General features: G+C 38.8%; 3 protein-coding genes and 1 long non-coding RNA gene across 12 annotated transcripts; 2 read left to right on the top strand and 2 right to left on the bottom strand.

Moving 5' to 3' along the window:
- Positions 1 to 1,102: 1,102 nt before the first annotated feature.
- On the bottom strand, positions 1,103 to 11,973 carry slc5a6b (solute carrier family 5 member 6). 4 transcript variants are annotated; one of them, XM_026152100.2, is made up of 17 exons: positions 11,857 to 11,973; positions 11,636 to 11,692; positions 9,832 to 10,291; positions 9,682 to 9,747; positions 8,703 to 8,754; positions 8,525 to 8,592; positions 8,093 to 8,247; positions 7,485 to 7,625; positions 7,017 to 7,146; positions 6,556 to 6,644; positions 5,073 to 5,185; positions 4,900 to 4,970; positions 4,735 to 4,821; positions 4,507 to 4,658; positions 4,322 to 4,432; positions 4,119 to 4,240; positions 1,103 to 2,101 (listed from the first exon to the last, which is right to left on the bottom strand). In XM_026152100.2, exons 3-16 carry the CDS (start codon positions 10,177 to 10,179, stop codon positions 4,165 to 4,167), a joined length of 1,659 nt encoding a protein of 552 aa, XP_026007885.1. In that variant the 5' UTR covers positions 10,180 to 10,291; positions 11,636 to 11,692; positions 11,857 to 11,973; the 3' UTR covers positions 1,103 to 2,101; positions 4,119 to 4,164. The 4 variants fall into 4 exon arrangements, with proteins under 4 accessions (XP_026007885.1, XP_026007884.1, XP_080149758.1 ...); XM_026152099.2 differs by having other exon boundaries at positions 4,326 to 4,432; positions 11,857 to 11,967; XM_080293632.1 differs by having other exon boundaries at positions 4,326 to 4,432; positions 11,636 to 11,710; positions 11,857 to 11,900.
- cenpo (centromere protein O) lies at positions 11,553 to 14,963 on the top strand. Of its 5 annotated transcripts, none has more exons than XM_026152105.2 (7): positions 11,553 to 11,610; positions 11,926 to 12,060; positions 12,240 to 12,391; positions 12,872 to 13,022; positions 13,178 to 13,449; positions 13,907 to 14,066; positions 14,477 to 14,963. In XM_026152105.2, the coding sequence occupies exons 1-7, from the start codon at positions 11,568 to 11,570 to the stop codon at positions 14,584 to 14,586; spliced, it is 1,023 nt and encodes a 340-aa protein (XP_026007890.2). In that variant the 5' UTR covers positions 11,553 to 11,567; the 3' UTR covers positions 14,587 to 14,963. The 5 variants fall into 5 exon arrangements, with proteins under 5 accessions (XP_026007890.2, XP_026007889.2, XP_080149760.1 ...); XM_026152104.2 differs by having other exon boundaries at positions 11,553 to 11,664; positions 11,929 to 12,060; XM_080293634.1 differs by having other exon boundaries at positions 11,553 to 11,664.
- LOC113012114 (uncharacterized) lies at positions 14,964 to 17,402 on the bottom strand. The gene is made up of 3 exons (XR_003270647.2): positions 17,263 to 17,402; positions 15,954 to 16,020; positions 14,964 to 15,882 (listed from the first exon to the last, which is right to left on the bottom strand). It is a non-coding gene; the product is annotated as an uncharacterized LOC113012114 (long non-coding RNA).
- tp53i3 (tumor protein p53 inducible protein 3) lies at positions 17,271 to 21,307 on the top strand. Of its 2 annotated transcripts, none has more exons than XM_026152101.2 (7): positions 17,271 to 17,404; positions 18,406 to 18,484; positions 18,613 to 18,786; positions 18,944 to 19,211; positions 19,396 to 19,608; positions 20,587 to 20,783; positions 20,979 to 21,307. In XM_026152101.2, the coding sequence occupies exons 2-7, from the start codon at positions 18,431 to 18,433 to the stop codon at positions 21,174 to 21,176; spliced, it is 1,104 nt and encodes a 367-aa protein (XP_026007886.1). In that variant the 5' UTR covers positions 17,271 to 17,404; positions 18,406 to 18,430; the 3' UTR covers positions 21,177 to 21,307. The 2 variants fall into 2 exon arrangements, with proteins under 2 accessions (XP_026007886.1, XP_026007888.1); XM_026152103.2 differs by lacking the exon at positions 17,271 to 17,404 and adding an exon at positions 17,418 to 17,536.
- The last annotated feature ends 845 nt before the right edge of the window (positions 21,308 to 22,152 follow it).

Raw genomic sequence — 22,152 nt, 5'->3', positions numbered from 1 at the left:
TCTTTATATTAACAACATTTTAATGATGTAACTAGCTGGAAAATAGCTCATATATTTAAATCCTAATACTGTTGGTGTTTTTCTGTCCAGTTACTTATTATATACATTGTACGGTACAGGCAAGTTAAGAAAAAAATCAAATTGCTTTAAGGAAAGTACAATATTATATTAATACAACTAACTCAGTACGATGTTTGAGTAAGTTTGAAAAATGTCTAATCATTTAAACACCAAGCCTGTATTTTTAATGCAAGCTAATTATAAATAGCACTAGTTGTAAATTTGGACAGGGACTCAATTTTTGTCATTTTGCCTCTATACACCACCCCAGTGGATTTTAAATCAAACAATCAATATGCAATTGAAGTGTCGACTTCCAACTTTAATTCAGGAAGTTTAACAAAAGTAATCAACTGTTTTCGAATTAAATACAATTTAAAAACAGTCCTCCAGCTACATTATACTGATCTTCATGTGTGAAACTTGTACAGGGCCCGCTGAAATTTGCAACTGCAAAAATAAAATAAAAACTTAGGAAAACAAAACAAAACCCAAAAGGTTGATTCTGTTCATCTGGATGTCGTAGCGTTTTCAGTGGGAGAAACGTTTCGTCACTCATCCAAATGACTTCTTCAGCCTCAGCTGACTGCAGGTTTCCCCAATCTTATAAACAGTACGTTGCATAACGACTGAAACTAGCACCACTGAATGAACAGTGGGATGACATTGTTCATTCAGTGGTGCTAGTTTCAGTCATATCGACCAGTTTCACTGACTTTTTGAACATGTCAAACATAAGGAATCATTTGCGCTTCCTAACACTGAGACTGAGATGATTGTGTAGCTCTGGGTCAATTCCTTTTACAAAGTGTTGTGTTTACTTTAATATTTACTCTAAACTTCTTAAAGATGTGAAATTACCCCAGTATTAGAGGATAAAAATCAAATAAACAATTTCAATAATATAAAAAACTAAACTTTAAACATTTTCTTAAAACTTACAGAAACAAATCTATTCAAAACTACAGACAAAAAAAATGAATAAAAAAGTCAAAACATAAAACTACAAAAACTAATGAAAACAACACAAAAGACAACAACGTAACTATAAAATCTTTAATTCTCTTTAGAAAGTTTTGTACTTTTTCGGTCAAGTAATAATCAAACATTCTTAACAGACAAGGCTGTATCTTTTCACAGGACCATTTTTAAAGCAGCCACAGTAATGCTAAACAGTCATCAAGTACAAAGAAAATATCACCATAAAATATGTTTACTTCTTTTCCTCTTATGTCAAGCTCCCAACGTATCAATTTTGACATATATCAGCATAGTTCAGCTTTTTAACATGTACTCAGGAAAAACCTTCCAGAAAGCAGCTAACAATCTGAAGTGAGTCTGTTATTCTTCACCCTACTTGCTGCAGTTTTTTATACTGTTTCAATAGGAGATGCTCAAATTTAACATGGCCAAAATATAATGAGGTTGGCATATGTGCAAAGTTTAGGTGTGAAAGTTGCCTCTATAGTCTTTGCTCATTTATGTCAAGGTGAGAGTGGATATTCCTAAGATAATCATCTCAGGGACTCAGCTTTGGCTCTGCTGTTTGCGAGGGGCCCTCAATCCGAATAAACCTGCTTAATGGAAGAAAAGCTAAAACGGATGTTTAACCGAGGAGCTGCCTCAGGGCCTAGTACAAGGTCAATTTGTCAGCTGCATTCACATAAAGCTGAGTAGAGTAGAGTATGTAAGTAAGACATAACTGACTCAGACACTGACAGGTTCAGCTGAGTCTTTTGACATAAATAGAAAAGCAAACAAACAAAAAATTCTGATGTTAAATGTTGAAAAATTTGTAGCTTTGAATGCTGCAGGCATCAATCTAATGTGGACGATATTCACAACTTCTACATGTAAATTTTTAGAGGGAGCTGAATAGAGCCTCTTGTGACAGACGTCGACGTCACACTGCGGTTTCATACTCTACGAAAGTCTCGGGAAGAAAATTTTCCCTCTCTTCCAGTGATGATCTATCTTCTTGTGGGAATGCCAGTCCATTACCTTCTTTGTGTTGTGAAGGTTGCCTCTGCGGCGCTGCAAGCTATATGTAGATATTTTTTTAATTTAAAAAGATAAAAACACACATAAGGAAACTGATTTTATCAAATATTCATACCTGTGAAAAAGCAGCAAATATTTAACAGTGATCATTTTGATTATAAAAACCATGTTAGTTAGCATGCTGACATTATGCTAAATGCTACTGGTAGGCACTCTCTTATTCACAAGGGGTCTCCACAGAAGGTAGCTTTACATGTTCAATTTGGTATTTTATGCCAGAGATCATTTCTGATAAAGCCCCAAAGGGGATCAAACCAGGGATGCTTCACATACTGCTACTGCTGTATTTTGTGCTACACATTTCCATAAACTGTTAGAATGACTGACTGCTGCCAACTTCTGAATTTTGACTCTAAATGATGCAGAGTAAATACGAACGAAATGCAAGCAAGCATACATAATATTTAGTCTAATTTTGGGGAAAAAAAAGGGGAAGCAGCATTATATTCAGTGGTGCCTGAAGATGTTTACAGATAATCCCTCCCACCATCTCCAACATAATAAAAAAATGTCTCTGAGACCAGATTTTTACTCCTGCAAGAATACAACCTTTGACGAATCAGTTAGGATAAATTACTTATAATAAAGATGAAGGAAGTCACCCAGTCCTGAATCCTTTTAAGTCCTTGGAAATAGGTGAATGCACCTCTTTCAGTTTTAGTCTAAAAAGAACTATGAGTTTCTCACATAGCCCTGACTGATATGAGGATTCCTTACACAAGACTGAAATATTCTTCATTAGAGTCTCTCTGATTATCTGATTAGTCTAACTGTTCCAATTCTTACTTTAAAACCAGAGGCTTTTCAGGTTGTAGCACCTACATTTTGCAATAGCCTTCATCAACCTGTCAGGTCAGCTCAATAAAAATTACTTTTAAATTTGCACGACTGAACAATCTGCAATTTGCAGTGTTAATCCTGGTGATTAGCAGTCAGTTAATAAATAAATCTAATCCGCAGGTTCATACATATCACTACTGGATGAGTTAATTTTTCATGTACTGCAGCCTGGCATTGCTTCTAGTGACGGCATATAGATATTTGCTCAATAATAAGAAAATAATTACATCCATGGCCTGCAAGCACTGCAAACTCATCCTTTTTCGCTTTCAACTCTGCAATGGGTTCATGATGCAGATGTGAAGTTTGTATGTGGACACTTTCTGTATTTTACAGGGTTAGAATAAAATGTTAATATGTGGCACTATCAGAGATGGAAAAAGATGCAAGAAAGACAGGACAAGAAAGGAAGGATGATTATTTTCAAAGGCGAGCACTGCTTAGAAAGTGAAATTTACATGCTTGGAATTTTAAAGTGTATATATATAATGTTGTAATTAACTTTAAAAAAATTTGAGTCAGATATTTATAAATAAATGATGTGTTGCTGAATTACAATTTCTTGCACAATGAACTGAAGTACACTAATTCTGTGTTATACAAAGACTGGATGAAAATATCAGGAAATTTAGGACAGGCTAAACTGGTTAGTTTGGAGTAATGTGTTAAAGTTTACAGTGCTGGACTGTTTACATCTAGGTAGCTGACACGAATGTATATTCAAAGTGACGATGCTGATTAGATTCACTGAATTGTACCTTTCTTATTGGAAAGGTTTAGGTGTTGGAAATTAGTTATAAAGCTTGTGTAACAGTTACTAATATCATGCAGAATTCGGTTGGCTAAAAAGGGCAGAAAGAGCAAAACAAATTATTCTGATTTATTTAAAGTGATTTAGTTTCCCATGCTGCACCACTACGCCCAAGCTGCCAAATCCCACTTTAGCCGCCTGCAAATCATGATCCTGAAAAGAGGCTCTTGAAAAAAGTCCCGCGCTTCCAAATTCTAGTAAACATTTCAAAACATCATCTCTGTCTCACCGGGGTTACACGGTTGTACCACCATCTTTACTTAATGCTTTACTATTATTCTACTGCAAATACATCATATATAAATGTTGCAAGGTTCTTTGCTATTAAATCGATCCTTTCACTCACCGTTTGTCCCAGTGGAGTCACACAGCAGAGCTTCTTCTTCAGGTGTTCAGGTAGAAAACAAAAAAGTTTTCCTAACAGGGGATAGAGTGTTCCTGGCATCACATCTTCTTCCTTTGTTGGGCCTAAGAAACATAATTAAGAATTTCTAATAAAAATTTTATAAAGAAAAGTTATGGACAATAAAGATATGCATAAGAACTCACCTACCTGTGAGAAAGCTGATAATCAGGCCTATTAAAATGACTGTAGTGCAGTTAAAGCCACTGTACCACATGTAGGACAGGGAGTAAAATCTCTTGAGTCCAGACGGTTGGCTGAAGAACAAAGAGATGCTTAAGGAGATGATCAATGAGGAGAGGTCACAGTGTGCAGCCGGAGTGATCTGTACCTCAGAGTGGTATTGTTGAACGCTGTCTGAATAGCAATAGTCGCATTGGTGCCGCATTCGAGTGGTAGTGGTCTTGTGCTACGATTGAGGATGCTTCCAATGCCGAGCCAGAAAGCCACAACCAGTCCTGCACACAGACCTACCAGAGCTCCCTGGAAACAATTACCAAAATAAGTTAATAAATAAATAAACAGCATTATTGTGAATTTACGTTAGAAGTCAACTTACGATGGAGTTGGCCCACGGGAAGAACATCCCGAGACAAAACAGACCAAGAATAGGACCACCAACCATGCCGAAGATTTTCAAAGCCACCTAACGTTAAATATGATAAACAATCGGTCCAAACATAGAAGTATGTTGATTATAAAGTTATAACCGGTGCGAGCTTACCTGTAAAACCGAATCACCCATGAGGTGAGTGAGATATGCCATGGCCAGGCAGAGCAGTCCATAGGACATAGCTTATTAAGGAGACACAAGTATAAACTTTAGGGTCAAAGCATCATTTTCAATTCACTGCTTTAATTCACAAATTGCAACATTTAAAGCTTCAGAGAGCAGACCTAAAACTTTGGACAGCAGGGTTGCTCTCGCCTCAGTCATGGCAGGATATTGCGGTTTGATGAGGTCTTCCATTGTTACAGTAGCTAATGAGTTGAAGGCCGACGATATGGTGCTAAACAAGAAAAGGGAAAAAGGGCGTGTAACTTTAAAATGCAAATTAAAGGCATGTTTCACCTCTTGGATTCTAGTTACTAAATCATTACAGTAATAAGAGTTGATGTAAAAGATAAACAACCACAGTTACCACCTTGTATTATAGGTCTGTACCAAGTCTTATCTTTGAGTCCAGGTGAACTTTGGTAACAAATTTGAGGAAATTCTCCTATTAATTATCTTCAAGAGATAAAGAGAATGGAACAGTGTTTCAACTCCACAACAGAGCTATAAAGCAAGCTCCACATAAACAGTCAGGTTCTCTTTATGTTTACTCGCTTGAGAAAACCTACAATTCCTATCAGAGATAGACACAAATATGTGACATCTGCGCGTTAGAGCTCTGAAACTTTCAAACTTGCATTTAAAAGATCAAAATTATGCAGTGTGTTCAGTTCTGAGTCAGTAAAATGGACGCCAGGAGAGTTTGTCACAAGATCAAAGTAAAAGTCACTAAAAGTCACATCTGTAGATAAAATGACCTACAAATGAAACACAAACATTTACATATTTTCTGTATCACCAACTTCATAAATGTAAATTCCAGTGGCAATGAGACTAGCAGCTGTAAAATTATAGCAACGGTTTGTGCTGCTGTAACTTTATAGCTGGGCTTAAACTGGTGGCGTTACTAAGCTACATCTCTACAGGTAAAACTGGTTCCTTAAGCAGTGAATCTGTACAACACTTAAAGATTCTGTAAATAATAGAAATAGTGAAAATGAGTCACTTCCAATTGTGAACATAACCTGTTCCAGCCCAGGTTAGCTGTTCAGCAGAAGTTGCTATGGTGATCTAACCTGAAAAGAGGGCCACCTTTATGGTATTCTTCATGACAAATAGCCTACAAATGCAGCAGGTTATTCACACTGTAATGTATGACTTTAGACTCAGCATAGCACACTATTCCATTAATCTTGGTTCGTAGTACACCCCCCAGGTTCACTCTGTGTGTGTGTAGGAGCAGTACCTGTGCCCCACTGACAGTGAAACTGCATCACAAAGATCAGCACAGCCACAAATTACAGCAAAAAAAAAAAAAAAAAAAGAATTTTTTTTTTTTTTTGTCTCTTCACTTTTAATGAGAGTGAAAAACCTGTTTTCCTTTTGGAAATGTGAGTTAAAATGTTTCCTATTTTAACAAAGATGCATGTAAACATCATGCAACGTTGGGGTCATGGACAATTATTGAAAATGTGTCCATACGTGACGATGAGTAGATAATGCAGGTATCATGACAAGCCTAAAGCTGAGGGATGAAATACTGTGGAAAGAGGATTGGTAGTAAAAATTATTCTGTCTCTGCAGAAACTGTGGAAAGTCCCGTACCTGAGGGCTGCACTGAATAAACAAGCAATGAAGAGTCCAGGCAGCCCAGGCAGACCGTGCAGCATATCCATCACAAAATATATCACCATCTGTGGGAAACAAACTATAAACATATCTTCCTGGTACCTTCAGTTCGATTTGCATAAATGTACAATTTGCCAGGAACAAAACACATATTGTATCATCTCTGATGTCCAAAACACACTAGAGAGACATGAGTCGAATGTAATGAAAGGTATCACTATAAAATATGCAAATACCAATGCTGGGTTTTTTTGTGCTCTCAGGGGTACTTTGTTTAATTCGGCACGAATATTTTTGATCATCCTTCATATTTCACTTCAGATTTTGTTTACTCCAGAGAAGAGTATGACAGTTATGCAATATTCATCCTGGATGGATGGATGGATGGATGGATGGATGGGAACACTAAAAACATTACACAGCACAGTGCAACTCACTGCATCCCGTGAAGAACTGGCCAGCTTGTCAGAGTGGTCCTCTCCACAGTAACGTGCAAACATGACCAGCCCCATCACACAACTTAGAGCCAGAGCCAGCTGCAGGGAGGGAAAAACCATGTAGCAAGACCTGCAGGAGGTTGGGAACATAATAAGGTGCTAACTTTGAAGTCAGCTTCTTGTCATTTTCTTTTTATTTCACTCATCCTTTTTGCAGATGTTTTTTTCATGTTTTTTTGGAGCACCCTCCTTTAAACTTGCAGAGCAGAGTGGCTAACACATATAGCTAATCTAACAGCCACGGGATTTAATAAAGCACATGAATACATACAAGCTAGCTTGAAATAAAATATTGAGAGGCTCATCTACCGTCTCCTTCCATCTCTGTTGTGTCATGAATAACTGTAGAACATATTATCAGTATGAATTCACAAGAATCTTTGCTTTAATATCAAAGCCACTGCTTACCTGACAGCCTCTTTCTCTGTGCGTGAGCTGAGGTATCTTTGGACCTGAGCCTGGTTCACACCATACAGGGACAGCATGAGGAAGACCCCACCGACCCCAAGAGTCCAGAAGGTGTGTCTCTCTGTCGGATCTGGGTTTAGACTGTATCACAGGCGAGAGAAAGAGAGAGAGAGATGCGGTTTAAAGACTATATCTTATGAAATCAAATGCATGGTAAATTTTAATAACCAAATGCAAACCTAATTTCTCACCAGAAAAACCGCACTGTGGTTTTTAAATGTACGAGCTACAACAAAACAAAGCATTAGATTTCAGAGTGCTTTAATTCTGCAGCTGTTTGAAAGACTGTTAGAAAGAAGGAAGTTTCGTGTGGTTGCCGGTACGAAAAATAATGACAGCTTTATTGGAGTGTGCGATGTATTTGACTATCATCTGGATATATATGCCGTGTATTTTATTTCCCCCCCCCCATCTTCATCTGCATGCAACTAATGTGTGCTCAGTGTTGTACACCCCAGAAAGCTTTCAGTATCAAATATCATGCCCCTTGCCTGCATATTTCACATATTCATATAGAGTCGTTTCCATTAAGCAAACTTCAAACGCACTCGAGGCCAGAGATGCGGTTTCCCTCCCAGACTTTCCTCCAAACATCAGCCACTCCTCCAGTCTTCTGCACTCCCACCACAATGACAGCCAGCTGCCCTGCAAACATCACAACAGTCTGAAAGACGTCTGTCCAGATGACGGCCTTCAAACCACCCTGAGACAAAAAGGCACCGAAAGCATTAAAAGGCTACATATGTGAATCAAGAAGTATTCAACTGCTACTCAAAAATAAAGACCCTACTAAAAAATATTTATGGGTATTTTTTGCAGGTTTTTTGTCAGTTCTTGCAAGTTATTTTTATAGAGTAGCAAAGGCAGTGTTGACAGAAGAGCAAGTCATTCCTATCAGGTTAAGCTCAATAAAATCACTCTCAATTTATTCAAAGCCCTTGTAGATGGCTGATTCAAACTGAGCCTGTGATGTAACTCACCAGTGTTGTGTACAATGTGCACACGAGTCCAGTGGCCAGCACTGTTCCCCATAGTTCAAACCCAGTGACTGCAAAAACAGAGACAGAGAGCAACCCACTGAACTACAAGAATTATTTAGTTAAGTTCAATGAGAAAGTAAAAAATAAATAAATAAATAAATAAATGACCTCTTCTTACCTGCATTTAGTGCAAAGGCAGGAGTATACACACAAACTCCCATATAGATAACCTGCAGTCGGGCAAAAAGAAAATGTCAGCTTCATAGAAAAACCTTTGAACTTTAAGGCCTTTATATTATTGAATGCACTAAAGCGGTCCACTAAATGTGCAAAGTGACATTAAGTTTATTATCCTTATAGCTGAGAGTAAAAAAAAAAAAGAATATTTACACCGCTTTATTATATCTGCTTAAAATAAAACTAGAGCTGGTACAACATGACATAGCTACTGGGTATCAGTCTTCCTCTTCTCCTGCCTGCTCTCTTTAAAGGTCGCCACAGTGGATCATCTGCCTCCATCTCACACTATCTCTAACATCCTCCTCTGTCACACCAACCCTGTGTATGTCCTCCTTCAGTACATCCATAATCTTTTCTGTGGTCTTCCTCCTTTCTTCCTGCCTGGCAGCTCCACCATCAACATCTTTTGTCCAGCATATATCGCTTCTCTGCACACGTCCAAACCATCTCAGCCTTATCTTAACTTTGTCTCCAAACTGCTCAATCTAACCTGTCCCTCTGATGTAGTTATTTCTAATCTTGCCAATTTTGGCCCCTCTCAGTGAAAATATTAACATCTTCAACTCTACCATCTCCAGCTCCATTAAACTTGTCCACCTTCTCTAACCCTGTCATTTACACTTATTCTGTCTTTATTTTTACCAGTTGTAAATTTAAAAAATTTTTTAAAAAAAAAAACTGTAAGCCTAAACTTATTTTTTGGCACCATCCCTACAGAATCCGATTATTATAAAATGTTATGTTACATTTAAAAAAAATTCTTAATAGGTTACACAAGGGAGGTTATTTATATTTTACTCCTGTGAGAAAGACAGCAGTTATGTTATATTTGTAGCTGTGGTATTTGAATATCAAATATTGGGAAAAAACCTTGCATCAGCACATCCTGTGTTATTGCACTGCAGTGCTGCACTCACCATTTGAAAGATGAAGGTGAAAGTTCCACATATGCGTACTGCTTTGCTGAAGCGCAGCTCAAGATACTGTGAAACAAAGCAGCATAAGAAATCTAAAGATAAGCTTGCTTTAAATGAGTACTGGTGAAAAATGAAAATGCTTCGGCAAACCTGGTAAGCGCTTGAGACGCGCAGTCTGTAAAACACTGGAATGAAAATGTGAGCTGGAATGAAGAGGCCCAGGATGTAGGCGCAGCCGATGAACCAGTACTGAGTGCCGTGCGTGTAGATCTCTGCTGGTACGCCAATGATAGCCACGGCCGACTGGAACGAGGCAATGAGCGAGAGGGAAACGGGGAGGCAGCCCATGCTTCTGTCTGCCATTAAGAACTCTTGAGTCGTGCGCTGACGCCCACCAGACAGAGCGTAGTACAGCCCGATGCCCATAGAGGCAGCGAGTAAGACGGCAAATATCACATAGTCTATAACCGTGAAGAACTTCTGGTCGGACGGGTCCATCTTGATTGTCTCCTGGCTGCAGTTTGAGAAGATTGTGTGCTTCTTCACACACACGGTCAGAAAAATAGGAAACGTCCTTGTTCACACCCATCAGTCATAACAGTCCAAAAACCTTGAAGGAAACAAAAAAAGCTGAATAAATATGCATGTGGGCTGGCTGTTAAAGGTTGGTGCTTTGAATCCTGGGCAAGATACTAAACTCAAGTTGCTCTCTGATACATCCATTCGAGTATAAATGTCAGACAGAAAGCATTTAAGCATTAAAAAGTGCTTGTATGAAAGGGTGTGAATGAGTGAGTGCTCAGATTAGAAAAGTGCTATTTAAGAACCTGTCTATTTATCATTTGCATGTGAGGTGATCTGCTCAGATATCCAGAGTTATTATTTATATTATGTAATATTATTCTATTCAGCCCTTTTCTGCTTATAAAATTTAAAAAAACAACAACAACTTTGCAAAAGTTGGAGAAGAAACACATCTGCACACAGCTGATTTCCTTGTGCTTTTCTTAGACATTTGTGCTCCTGCTCAGACAAACAGATTCAGCACTGAGTCTGCTGTCACTAAACTGTAATGCTTGCATCAAAGCACCACTGCTACATGAGAATATCACCAATCTGTGCAATGTAAAGCAGACAAACTGAAGTCACGTAACCTCTCACTATGTCAACTTTTCCCTGCTTGTGCTGATCCAAAAATAATGTCAGCTGTTTTGGAAAGGGGGAGGTTCCTTGCTCCTGAGCTACAGCAGGAACCAGTCACTGTGAGTTTTCAAGGTCAATGACATCAAACGTTTAAACAAGCGCTTCCAGCTGTGGCGAAGAGGGGTTAAAAGGTCATTTTAAAACGTGTTTTCCTATCAGAATATACAGCCAATAAAAAATATTTCAGTGGAATGTACTATAAATTGCAGTATTTTTAAATTGACTGCTTAACTACATCAAGAAAAATTACCTAGAAGATTGTTTTCAAAACATTTTGGGGTTTTTTGCATTACAAATAGGTGTCACTCAAGAGTCCAGGGTGGCATCCTCATGTATCTTGTTTTGATTTCCTTCCACATTAAAACAGACTGAAGGTTGAAATCCTTTCATCTGGCCGGGAGCCAGATTAGGTATTAATATACTGTAAAAATCTCTGCTGATCAATTAATTGATCATTTTGCCTCAAACCCCACAAAGGAGGTGCACAAAATACAAGGTCACAAAAGCCTCGTTGTACTATAGCAAAGCATGATGCAGGATTTTAAAAGTGACTTTAATTTGACTTGGAGACACTGTTGCTGTAGCTTTGATATTTTAGTTATAAATAACTGTGCCGTGACCGTCTGTAACGTTATCTGCATAACTTGACTGGGTATGAAGGAAATGGCCCTAATCAAGACAGCATGGTGTGTGAGAGGAAACAGTGTGCTAGCGGAGACAGAACAGGTACAACAGCATTGAGCAGGGTTACCTTTACAGGGCAGCACTGTGGGTATCCGGGTGAGTGTAACCGTCACCATGCCTTTCACTGAGACGTTCAAGAGCACTGCGTTAGTTAAAGCTTGATGAGGAAGGTATTTCCATGAATGAAATCACGACTTTATGAAAATCAAGGGTTGTATTTTCAAATAAACGTGTGTCTTGTGTGTTTAAACTTATGCTATGTTGAAAAAAGGACTTGAACACACTTACCATGCTAATCTGTCGCTCCATTGCTCCATGTGATCGCAAACTGTTTTTAATTTTCTTCCGGGGTTGGAGAAGTGGGCGGTGTGGTGACGCAACAGCCGCCAAAATCAAAAACTTGCAAGAGGAGTGGATGTTTACATCGGATCAAGTACGTACAGAAAAATAAAGAAAAAGACTCGGGAAACATGGAGGGAGCACCTGCGAAAGGTACCTCGGAGCGAGAGCTTTTAACTAGCTTAGCGACACCGCAAGCTAGCTTATAAAGAACATTGTTGTGATGCAAAGTTCGTTAGCCTGCTAATGCTATGAGCTAATGTCTATTAGCCCAACAGTAAAACATTCGTTTGTGTCCTTTAGAAGTTAGTAAATGTGTGCTTTATCCTCAGGTGTTTTGAGTCACCTGAGTCTGCTGGAAGTTAAAGCCAGGAGTCGTAAAACTCAGCTTCAGCAGCACAGTCGTGTGATGGAGCTGAAGGCTAAAGTTGAAGCACTGAAGACCCAGAGAGAGCAGCTGAAGGCACAGATACAGACGCACCAGGTTTGGGGGCTCATGATGGTAGAAGCTAACTTAGCGGACAAATATTTACGCAAAACACGTGATAAATTTATAAAATTATAAGCCGTATTTATATTCATAAAATATACAGTTTATAGTACGATTACATTGAAATATTTATCAAGATATAGTAGTTTATGTTAGTGTTTTACTTATATACTACAGTAGAGTACTCATCCTTACCTGACCATTTTCAGAAGAATATTGTATTTCTTTGTTAAGCCATTTAACACCGATCTATAAATCATTCAAGCATAAAGAAGGTACACAACTCGAGAGATGAACCACTGTTTGACAGGCATATAATAGTATTTTTGATTGGGATTCCGATCCTGATTGTTTACTTAGGTGTGAGAAAGCAGTGATAAACCAACTGATTTCATGTTAATATGATGCTCACATTTGAACTGGGTCTGAAACGTTACATCACTTTCACATGCTGGTTGCACTTCCCTGTTACAGGACCTCCAGAAACTGAGGTTGGCTATGGACAAACAGTGTGCAGATGAAGAAGAGGAGAACATGGAGGAAGAGTCGGAGAACTCAAAACTTTTGCGGCTCATGGCCAGACACACTCAGCTGAAAGATCTTCTACATGCTCATCACCTCATTGGTATCAGCCTAACTGCAGTATTATTTCCTCTGGTTCAGTGTCACCTGGAGATGTTTTCACTGACTTTTTCCAGTGTGTCTCATATTTCAGATCTTTATTGGTCTGTTTTAATCCTCTCTTTTTTCCTGCTCTGTTTTATTTGCTGATATCATCAGGTGGGTATGACATCATAAAGACTCGCAAGGGGAAAGGAGCGTGCGTATCTATCGCAACGGCCTATGAGGACGTCTTCTTAGACACCTTTAACCTGGAGATTGATCTGAAGCCAACTGTAAAGATTAGTCGCCACAACATCCCTCCCTTTATTCCCCTAAACAACCTTGCTGAGCAGAACAACATGCAGACAGACCTGAGGGTGTTTCTGGACACCCTCAGCAAACATCTCAACGCCTTTGCTGGTCGCAAGCAGCAGCTGAAGCTTGTTAAGGTGCCAGATTTCACTTTTTTAAATTATATTTCACCATATCCCTCAGTAGCTGATGTTGACTCCATCATGTCAGCATTCTGGGAGGGCAAAGCCATCTGTTGCAGGACTCCATGTTTAGGTGGCTGAAGATTTTTTTTTTTTTAAACATATCTCTGGCTGGACGTTTGGGCTTGTTCTACTACAGAATTAATTTACACTTTGATTAAATTATGAATAAGAATATAACAATCAAAAGTACCCTAAACAGTTGCACAGTTCTTTTTATGAAACCTGTAGTTTTGTTGGTGAACAGTAGAAACCGTGGAGTTTTGTTCCATTCGTAAATTTTGAAAGCCAAGAACCCATTAATGTTAAGCACAAACTATTTATGGCCTTTAAAGCACAAAACCGTTTTGTATTCATTGCTATTTGTTTTAAAACAATATCAAATTGACCCTGTTTTGCTTTTTGTTTATAGGAGAAACATAAGTCTGTTGAGGTGATGGAGAGTAATGTTTTATGTTCACTACTGGTGCTGTTATTCACTGTGCCGAGAGAAAAGACAGCTGTGCTCTGCACACTGGACTACACGGACCACACCAGATGTCTCCCCACACGAGTCCATCTGGAAAGTGAAGGTAGGAGTTTCACATTCATTTTTGTTTTAAATGCAAACTCAGTCCCATTCCCACAGGCGTATGATGCAACATGCTTTTACGAACATTTGTGGAAGTAATGGTCATTGTAAAGCGGTCACTGAATTGCAAAAAGGAAGCTTGTGAAATCCTAGATATTCAACCATCAGCTTCAAGTATATTAAAAGTGGAAGTGTTCAGGAGCCACAAGAGGTCAGCCACAAACGGTTCATGAAGTGACAGGACTGTTTCAGTGGCTGAGCAGACTTTTGCTGTAATGCGACCCGATACTTTTGTCCATTTAATAGATGTAGAAAGTCTGTTTACAAACATGTGATGTTGTTGTTAAAGACACCCATAAAACTTAAATTTGGTAATGTTGTTTAATGTTGATTTCCTTTTGTTTGTTGCAGACAAACAGCTTCCCGATTCTCCACAGTGGAAGAAAAACTGCACCTTACTTATGGAGACTCCTGTGCACAAAGCTTTAATAACCATGAAGAAAATGGGAAGCATTGCTTAATTTATTCACTAATATGTATTAAATGAGTTTTGCTGTTGCATTTTGCTAAAAGAGTAATGTACTTACTCATTTTTCATTTTTGTTTTTAAGGTATTAAATTGTAAGAAAGTGAAGTTTCCAAATGTTCAAGCAAAAAGTCTTAAAATTCAGGCAATAAAAGTCATATTTGTGATGCGATCGCTGTTTTTTTTGTCCCTGTCTCTATATACATGGTCTGTAAATACTGTCTCTGATGTTGCTATTAACTTGTGTGTAACGTCAACCTGCCAGAGGGTCTACAGATGGAAATTAGGCTATAATCTGGCATAGTTACATTTGTTAAAATGTTCAATAATATGTATTGTCCCTCTTTCTAATAAAGAAAGGAAAAACATCAATTTTATTTATTTTTTATTATTTTGCACACTGTTGCGCTGAGTACAGTCATACAGGTATGCTTGTTGCCATGGCAGTCTCAGCACATGTAATACAATAGCCCATTGTAAAGCGTGTCTAGTGCAAGCGGTTGTTGGTAAGTGCAGTAATTTTTCAGCAGCACATTCCTTAGAGATTCAGTTTCAGCATAATCAAGGAGTTTGTTTCACATCAAACAACTAATAAGAAATAGTTTCGTTTTTAAGATATTGAGTTGTGTAAAAGTAAAAGTGCCCAAACTTTCAAATTCCTCTACGAAAGTTTCGTAATAACCTCCACGTCTTTTTTATCTTTCAGCTTCTCTATAAATTCCATCACCTTCTTGTGTAACATTTCTCTCTGAAGCAGTCTCAGCCTTTCCATTTCCTCTTGGGCTTTCTGCTGTTGCCTGGCCAGCTCTTTTTCTGATATTGAGTCAATCGTTGCAATCTGTTTCATCTGCATAAGTGACAAGTTGCTCTGGACTTTCCCTTTGTGTCTCACAGAGCTTGTAGATTTAGTCGATGGTGGTGGTGCTGATATGGATCGACCCTGTTCCACGAGTTTAGATCCTTCATAGCTGGATTTGCTAGGACGCAATCGTCCAGCAGATGTGTATATCGCCCTGGAGAAGTTTGCGTCTGCATTTCTTTCATACTCGGCGATTTCTTTCATAGCGATGCTGACTGTAGCTTTTGGTTCACAGACTTGTACCATCACCATCCGTCTTGCTTCATTTATCAGTTTGTCCCTTCGCTGTTGAAGCATTTTCTGGGTGTATCGGTGCTGTTTATCCAACATGATTAGCTTACGTTGCAGATCTCGGTCCTCCTTTTGGTTTAGCACTCTTAACACTCTTTGTAGTTCAGGTCTTCTGTAGATGTGATCCATTATGTCCAAGAACTAGGGGGAGGAAAGCATTTTCTGAGCTTTTTTGTTTTTTAGATTAAAACCAAAAATATCAGTTTTATTACCTGATTTTTGTGCACTACTCTGAGCGCAGTCGTACAGGTGTGTTTGGTCTCATGGCAGTCTCACCATCTGTAATATAATAGCCTATTGTAAAGCATGTCTAATGGAGGTTTTGTTAGTGATTTGCAAGTGTGCAGTAATTGTTCATCAGCGCATTCCTTAGAGATTCAGTTTCAGCACAGTAGCAGGGCTTCTTGCACGTTACACTGTGACTGTGAAAAATACTTCGATTTTGTGCAGTTTTCGCCCTCCTGCTTCATATAATTCACTATTTGGGGTTATGATAAAAAAATGAATTGTAAATGTACATTTTGGGAGAAAATTACATTATGAGTAACCATTTGTTTTACTGTAAATGCTGTGCAAATAAATACAATCAGAGACTGTTATTCGAATATCCTAAACTGTTGCTTTTATATAAATATTGGTAATTAAAGATGTGGTGGTTTTAGAAACACTGAGCTCATGAATCCTCGCTATTCTGACTGAGAAAGATTTGCTTTGACACAAGTCTTCAGTTGTTACTTTAGCCATTGGATCATCTGCAAACGTGTCATCCTTCTCCAACCTTCTTTCTCATCTCCTCTTTCACTATATCTGTGAATCTTACCTGGTCTTCCTCTGACCCTCCTGCCTGGCAGCTCAATGTTATCTTCGGCCGGATGTATCCACTAACCCTCCTGCCAGTTATTCATTTGGCAAAGATTTAATGCTGAATTCACTTCCCGGTGAAACCCTCACTATTTAACTGGGCTTGGGACTGACACTAGGAGTACTCTGGGTTGAGCCATAAAATAAATATATATTGGTCATGATCTCCACTAGCTTTCTATATTTATTGATTGGGTTTTCCTAATATTTTGATCATCTATTAACTCCTTCAGCCATTTTAAGCAAAAACATTTTTTTTTATCATTACTTTAAGTTTTTTAGCATCTTATTTCACAGTAAACTCTGAGTCTTTAGAGGGGTTTTTTCCTGTGATTGATTGATTTGGGATTTGTCATCTTCTTGTGGGTGTTTTCAATCTACTTTTTAGTAGACTCATTTATATCATCAGATCCACATTAACATGAACATAAGGCAAACTATGCTTACGAGAAAATCGCTGTGCTACAGCAGGCAGAAAACGAAAAAGTTGAATAAATATTACAAAAACATGACTCTAGTTTGTTAGATTTCTCAGTTTACTTTTATTTGTCTCTGTTCCCCATAAAATATTAACTGCATATATTAAGTTATTATATAAATGAAAATAATACGAAGTGTCCTGATCATATTTACAAAAAATGGTGTAAAATTGCAGTATACCTTTAACAAGCAAAGCCAGCCCCTCTGGAGTTTGGCCCTCCTGCGCCAAAACTGAAAACCAGGCTTGAAGATGGCACAACAAAACTTCCCAAAATGTCACACAGTTACTCCAAAGTTGATCAGCTGTTGACATCGCTGCTTGGTAAGTTTATTCTCTGCAGTGATTTGGCTTCATTTACATTTGCAGGAGAGCTGTTCGCTCGTTTTCAGCTGCTTATCTTCACTGCTGCTTCGCTGGTTTTAGTCGCTCAGGTCAAACAGCGTAATCAATCAGGTTTGTCGATTTACATTGTTTAATGAAACAGATAATGATTCGGACATAATGTAAAATACAGCCGTCTAAAGCGCGAGAGAATGTTGCGCATGCGCATTACGGAAAGGGGAGATTACAGTATAATGTAAAAGCAGAAAAACGCATACGTTTACAATAAGGGGTTTCTCTTTTCCGCTTTTTCACGGTCTCTTCTCCATGTTTTTTCCCTTTGTTCTGCTAAATAGTTCTGATATGTCTTCAACCCTTGAGTTCCTGGCTTGTATTCAGCATTTTCAAACTTTGCGGTTTAAACGGTTTTGGTCCCATGTAATTGTTTAGAGATGTAAAACTGTGTTAACCGGAGAGTCTAACTGTTTCTGCTACTTCAGGTGCTGACTTTGGCATAAATAACTGCAGATGAGTTGGCTGTTACCAAATACGAACAGTTAATTTTGATCTCACAGAGGTTTATGCTTGGATATTATTTAAAACAATTAACGGCAACAATCCATAGCCAGATAACCTAAACCACTAAACACTGAGGCATTTTTTAATACATTTGGGCACACTGGGTGGAGAAGATCACTGAGATAATCAATCCGCAAAAGATATTATATGCAAATAAACCAAGTTGGAGGCTTTATTTAGTATAAACCACAACATTAATTTACTCTTAAGGTTTTACACCAGACAGGAGCTGAAGCACATTGCTGTTTTAAATATGGAGCACCTAAACAAATCTATGGAAATGCAGATATCAACAAATAACACTCATTTTGTAAAATTCTGCTTTGTTGTTATTATTAGAAATTATGACATACTTTATGTTCTGTAACTTGTAACTTGTGCTTTAACAGCTTAATTTCCTCTTTTGTTTTCCACTCAAATAGCAATTGCCCCTGCAGAGGTTATCTAATGCATCCAATCCTGCAACCTGGAAGATTTTTACTCAGAAATACGTGCCACACGGTAAGTGTTTAAGCACTAAATTAAAGCCTACATAAAGTTGCTGCAGTTTTACATGCTGCAGTTTTTCTTGTTGCACTACTTGCAGGTCAGAAAGAAAAATGTAGGCCTACTCTACTTTTGTTTTCAAGGTGTGGTCCAAGCATTACGTTAGTGTTGCCAAGATGATGCGGGCAGTGTGTGTTGATGTACCCGGAGGACCGGAGAATTTGCTGCTGCAGTCTGTTCCCAGACCTAATCCCAAAGCAGGAGAAGTCCTGATTAAAGTTCATGCAGCTGCCCTCAACAGAGCAGACCTGTTACAGGTAGATTATTATTGTAGCCAAAAGAGCATAACACAGTGCTATTATCTCCTGTAAATCTCATAACCTGCTTTCAGTCTTCTTTGACTCACTGTATTCTGAATTATATCTAAATTTGCATAAAACAGGCCTGAAAATAATTATCTTGTGTTTTCCACAGAGACGAGGCCTGTACCCTCCTCCTGCTGGTGAGAGTGACATCATAGGCCTGGAGGTAGCTGGTACTATCCACACCCTGGGTCCAGGGGTGAAAAAGCAATGGAAACCAGATGACCGGGTCATGGCTTTGCTCTGTGGAGGAGGATATGCAGAATATGTTTCTGTGCCCGAGGAGCTTCTCATGCCCGTTCCCTCTAATCTCACAATGTGTCAGGCTGCTGCAATCCCAGAGGCCTGGCTCACTGCTTTCCAACTGCTGGATTTTGTTGGTATAGCAAACATTTCTGTGTCTCTTTGTTTTTCTTCATATTCATATGTTTTTTGGATAAAGATTAGACAACTGAGTTATTAAATGAGTCACATTTATTTCTATTTGACTTTTTTTAATTAACAAGAGGCCAAAGTCAGATTTGGTTCAAATTCTATACTTGCCATCGGTCTTCTCTGCTCCAGCTCAGGTGAAAGAGGGTGAGGTGGTGCTGGTTCACGCTGGAGGCAGCGGAGTCGGAACAGCGGCCGTTCAGCTTGTTCGTCTGTTTCGGGGTGTGCCGGTTGTCACTGCCGGGAGCCCAGAAAAATTGAAGCTGGCTGAGAAACTGGGCGCTGTAGTTGGATTCAACTACAAAGAGGAGAGCTTTGCACAGGGAGTGCATGACTTCACTGGAGGTGAATTATGGAAATCAACGTGCATTTAATTTTGCTGCAGGCGACGGTGCAGTGTCTCTGCTGATAATTCCTAATGATAGCATTGTTTTTGCATACTTCAGATTGCTATCAAATGTTTTGTCTTTGTTTCACAGGCATTATATTAGAGTTAAATGTTTCCAACCACTGTAGCAATCAGAGCTTAATGCTACATAGCTCTTCTGTAGCTTTCTAATAAATGCACATCAAAGAGCTTTGGTAACCAACTCCAAAAAAATCCTCCGTCAATACTTAAGAACCAAGTCAAAACACATGATTTCATTTTCAAGGATAAAAGAAAAATTAGTTGTTTTGTCATTTTAGTTCAAAAAATTTTTTTATTCAATCTGTCGCAGTGTATTTGTTTAGAAGAGGGGTCAAGCATAAGACCGGGGGGGAGAATTGGCCTGCCAAAGAGTCCAATCAGGCCCACTGGAAAATGTAAAGGAGGGCATAAAGATTGGAGTTCTCGGTGTATTTTGATTACATTTACAACTTTTCCTACTGATACAAACCTCCCACATGGTCATTCATACTGCACTAATGTAGTAAAGTAGCATTAAAAACAGCGGAAGGATAGAATAGTTCCTGTATTTTCACTCTCCACTGCAGAAATGTAGTCTTCATTGGTCTTGTTTAGCCTAGCTAACCTACACCACAAAACACTGAAATAATTTTGAATATATTTGAACACAATGGGTGGAAAAGGTCACCGAAATAATAAATCTGCATAAGAGGATATGATATGCAAATAAACTGAGTTAAAGGCTTTATTCAGTATAGACCACAGCATTAGTTTACTCCTAAACTTTCACACTAAACATGCAGTCAAAGTGGGCTGTGGTGGGCCATGATGTAAAATAAGATTAGCATCTCTGGTTTGGAGCTATTTTGAATCAAGAACGTGATTGTATTGGAGAAGGGCAGTTACCTGTAATTGTAAAATCTCTAATTTCACAGGCAAGGGAGCAAATGTGATCCTTGATTGCATTGGTGGGCGCAACTGGGAGTCAAATGTGAGCTCTTTGGCCATCGATGGCAGGTGGGTGCTGTACGGCACCATGGGAGGGAGGGCGGTAGAGGGAGATCTGCTGGGCAAACTGCTGTCCAAGCGAGGCCACTTGCTCACTAGTCTCCTCCGCTCTCGCAGCCTGCAGGTAAGAATTGAAAACAGAAGTGACACAACAGCTGTGTTTCGTCATCTCTGCGCTGACTCATGTCAGTGTCGCTTTCCTCTCCTGGGTCTGGTTTGCCAAAATGAGGCAACTTGCTTGGGTTACTTTTCAGACATCTCTTGTAATATATATGTTTGCAACTGGACCTGATATGTACTTTGCATTTTCCTTTCACAGTACAAAGCTGACCTGGTGAAAGCTTTTACAGGCAGGGTGTTGCCATATTTCTCAGACCAGCCTGCCACCCTGAGGCCAGTGATTGACCGCACATTTAGCCTGGATGACATTGCAGAGGCTCATAAGCACATGGAAGCTAACAGAAACATGGGGAAGATTGTCATCAATGTGATTCCACAGATTGAGCAAACACAGTGATGAATTCATACTGTAATAGAAACGCACTGGCTTTGAAATTTCCCAAAATACTGAAACCCACTGTCATTGTAAAACTTTTCTTTTGTTAGGAATATTCATAATTTACTAATAAAATAGACCAAATCACTGTTTTTCATTTTCTGTTCTAGTATTGTTACGATTACGTCCCGTGTTACTGTTCTTTTTCTATCCCCTATTCATTGAGGTGAGTTTTCTCCTGTGGTGGTATTACTCACAATTTTCTACTAGCAGCATAGAAATGACAGAAATGTGCATTTCAATGCATGATCAATGTTTACAATAGTTAACTAAAAAGCTAATTTGGGAAAAAAGGAAAACTAACTCACAAAACTAGAAATACATAGATAGTAAATGTTATAAGTTTTAATCTTTGGCAGTTTAGATACTTTTTTTTTTATCACAGCCTGCCTGATTAAATTTTGTTGCATTTGCTTATTGAGACTTGGGATGTCTGTCTACATGATTGTGAGTCAGCTGACATTTGTACTGTAACAATACCTGTTTTGATTTTCCTAAATTTCGCCCCTGATAATAATCCTCAGAGGTCACCACAGCAGATCATCTCCCTTCATCTCACCCTATCTATTCTCATCTGCCACACCAACCCTCTGCATATCCTCCCACAGTACATCCACGTACCTCCTCTGTGGTCTTCCACTTTTTCTCCTTTTTAATCCTCGTCTCTCCAGGGCATATCGCCACCTTTCTTAACTCTTCTTCATCTGCTCCCTACTTTCACTAAAGATCACAATGTTGTTTGCAAACATTATATACTCCATGAAGATTCCTGGCTGACCTCATCAGATCACAGATCCAAACTAGAAGGGGTGAGATGTTTCTTGATGCAATCCCACGCCCACTTTCAACACATCTATCACTACTACCTCAGTGTTATCATACATTCCGTGCACCACCCTCACACACTTCTCTACCTCGCTATAATTATAAGAATAAA

The sequence above is a fragment of the Astatotilapia calliptera genome, chromosome 19 (genome assembly GCF_964374335.1).
Source record: "Astatotilapia calliptera chromosome 19, fAstCal68.1, whole genome shotgun sequence".
Taxonomy (NCBI): Eukaryota; Metazoa; Chordata; class Actinopteri; order Cichliformes; family Cichlidae; genus Astatotilapia; species Astatotilapia calliptera.
The sequence above is the reverse complement of the archived record's forward strand: the minus strand, read 5'-3'. Positions and strand labels throughout refer to the sequence as shown.

Coding starts and splice junctions, on each gene's coding strand:
- tp53i3 (XM_026152101.2), top strand. CDS start 18,431: ATGCATCCAATCCTGCAACCTGGAAGATTTTTACTCAGAAATACGTGC. Junction 18,787..18,943: donor ACAGAGCAGACCTGTTACAG/GTAGATTATTAT, acceptor TGTTTTCCACAG/AGACGAGGCCTGTACCCTCC. Junction 19,609..20,586: donor AGTGCATGACTTCACTGGAG/GTGAATTATGGA, acceptor CTAATTTCACAG/GCAAGGGAGCAAATGTGATC.
- cenpo (XM_080293634.1), top strand. CDS start 11,568: ATGGTGTGTGAGAGGAAACAGTGTGCTAGCGGAGACAGAACAGGTACA. Junction 12,061..12,239: donor GGAGGGAGCACCTGCGAAAG/GTACCTCGGAGC, acceptor CTTTATCCTCAG/GTGTTTTGAGTCACCTGAGT. Junction 13,450..13,906: donor AGCAGCTGAAGCTTGTTAAG/GTGCCAGATTTC, acceptor TTTTGTTTATAG/GAGAAACATAAGTCTGTTGA.
- slc5a6b (XM_026152099.2), bottom strand. CDS start 10,179: ATGGACCCGTCCGACCAGAAGTTCTTCACGGTTATAGACTATGTGATA. Junction 8,593..8,702: donor TGCCTTTGCACTAAATGCAG/GTAAGAAGAGGT, acceptor CTGTTTTTGCAG/TCACTGGGTTTGAACTATGG. Junction 7,626..8,092: donor AACCGCATCTCTGGCCTCGA/GTGCGTTTGAAG, acceptor CCTGTGATACAG/TCTAAACCCAGATCCGACAG.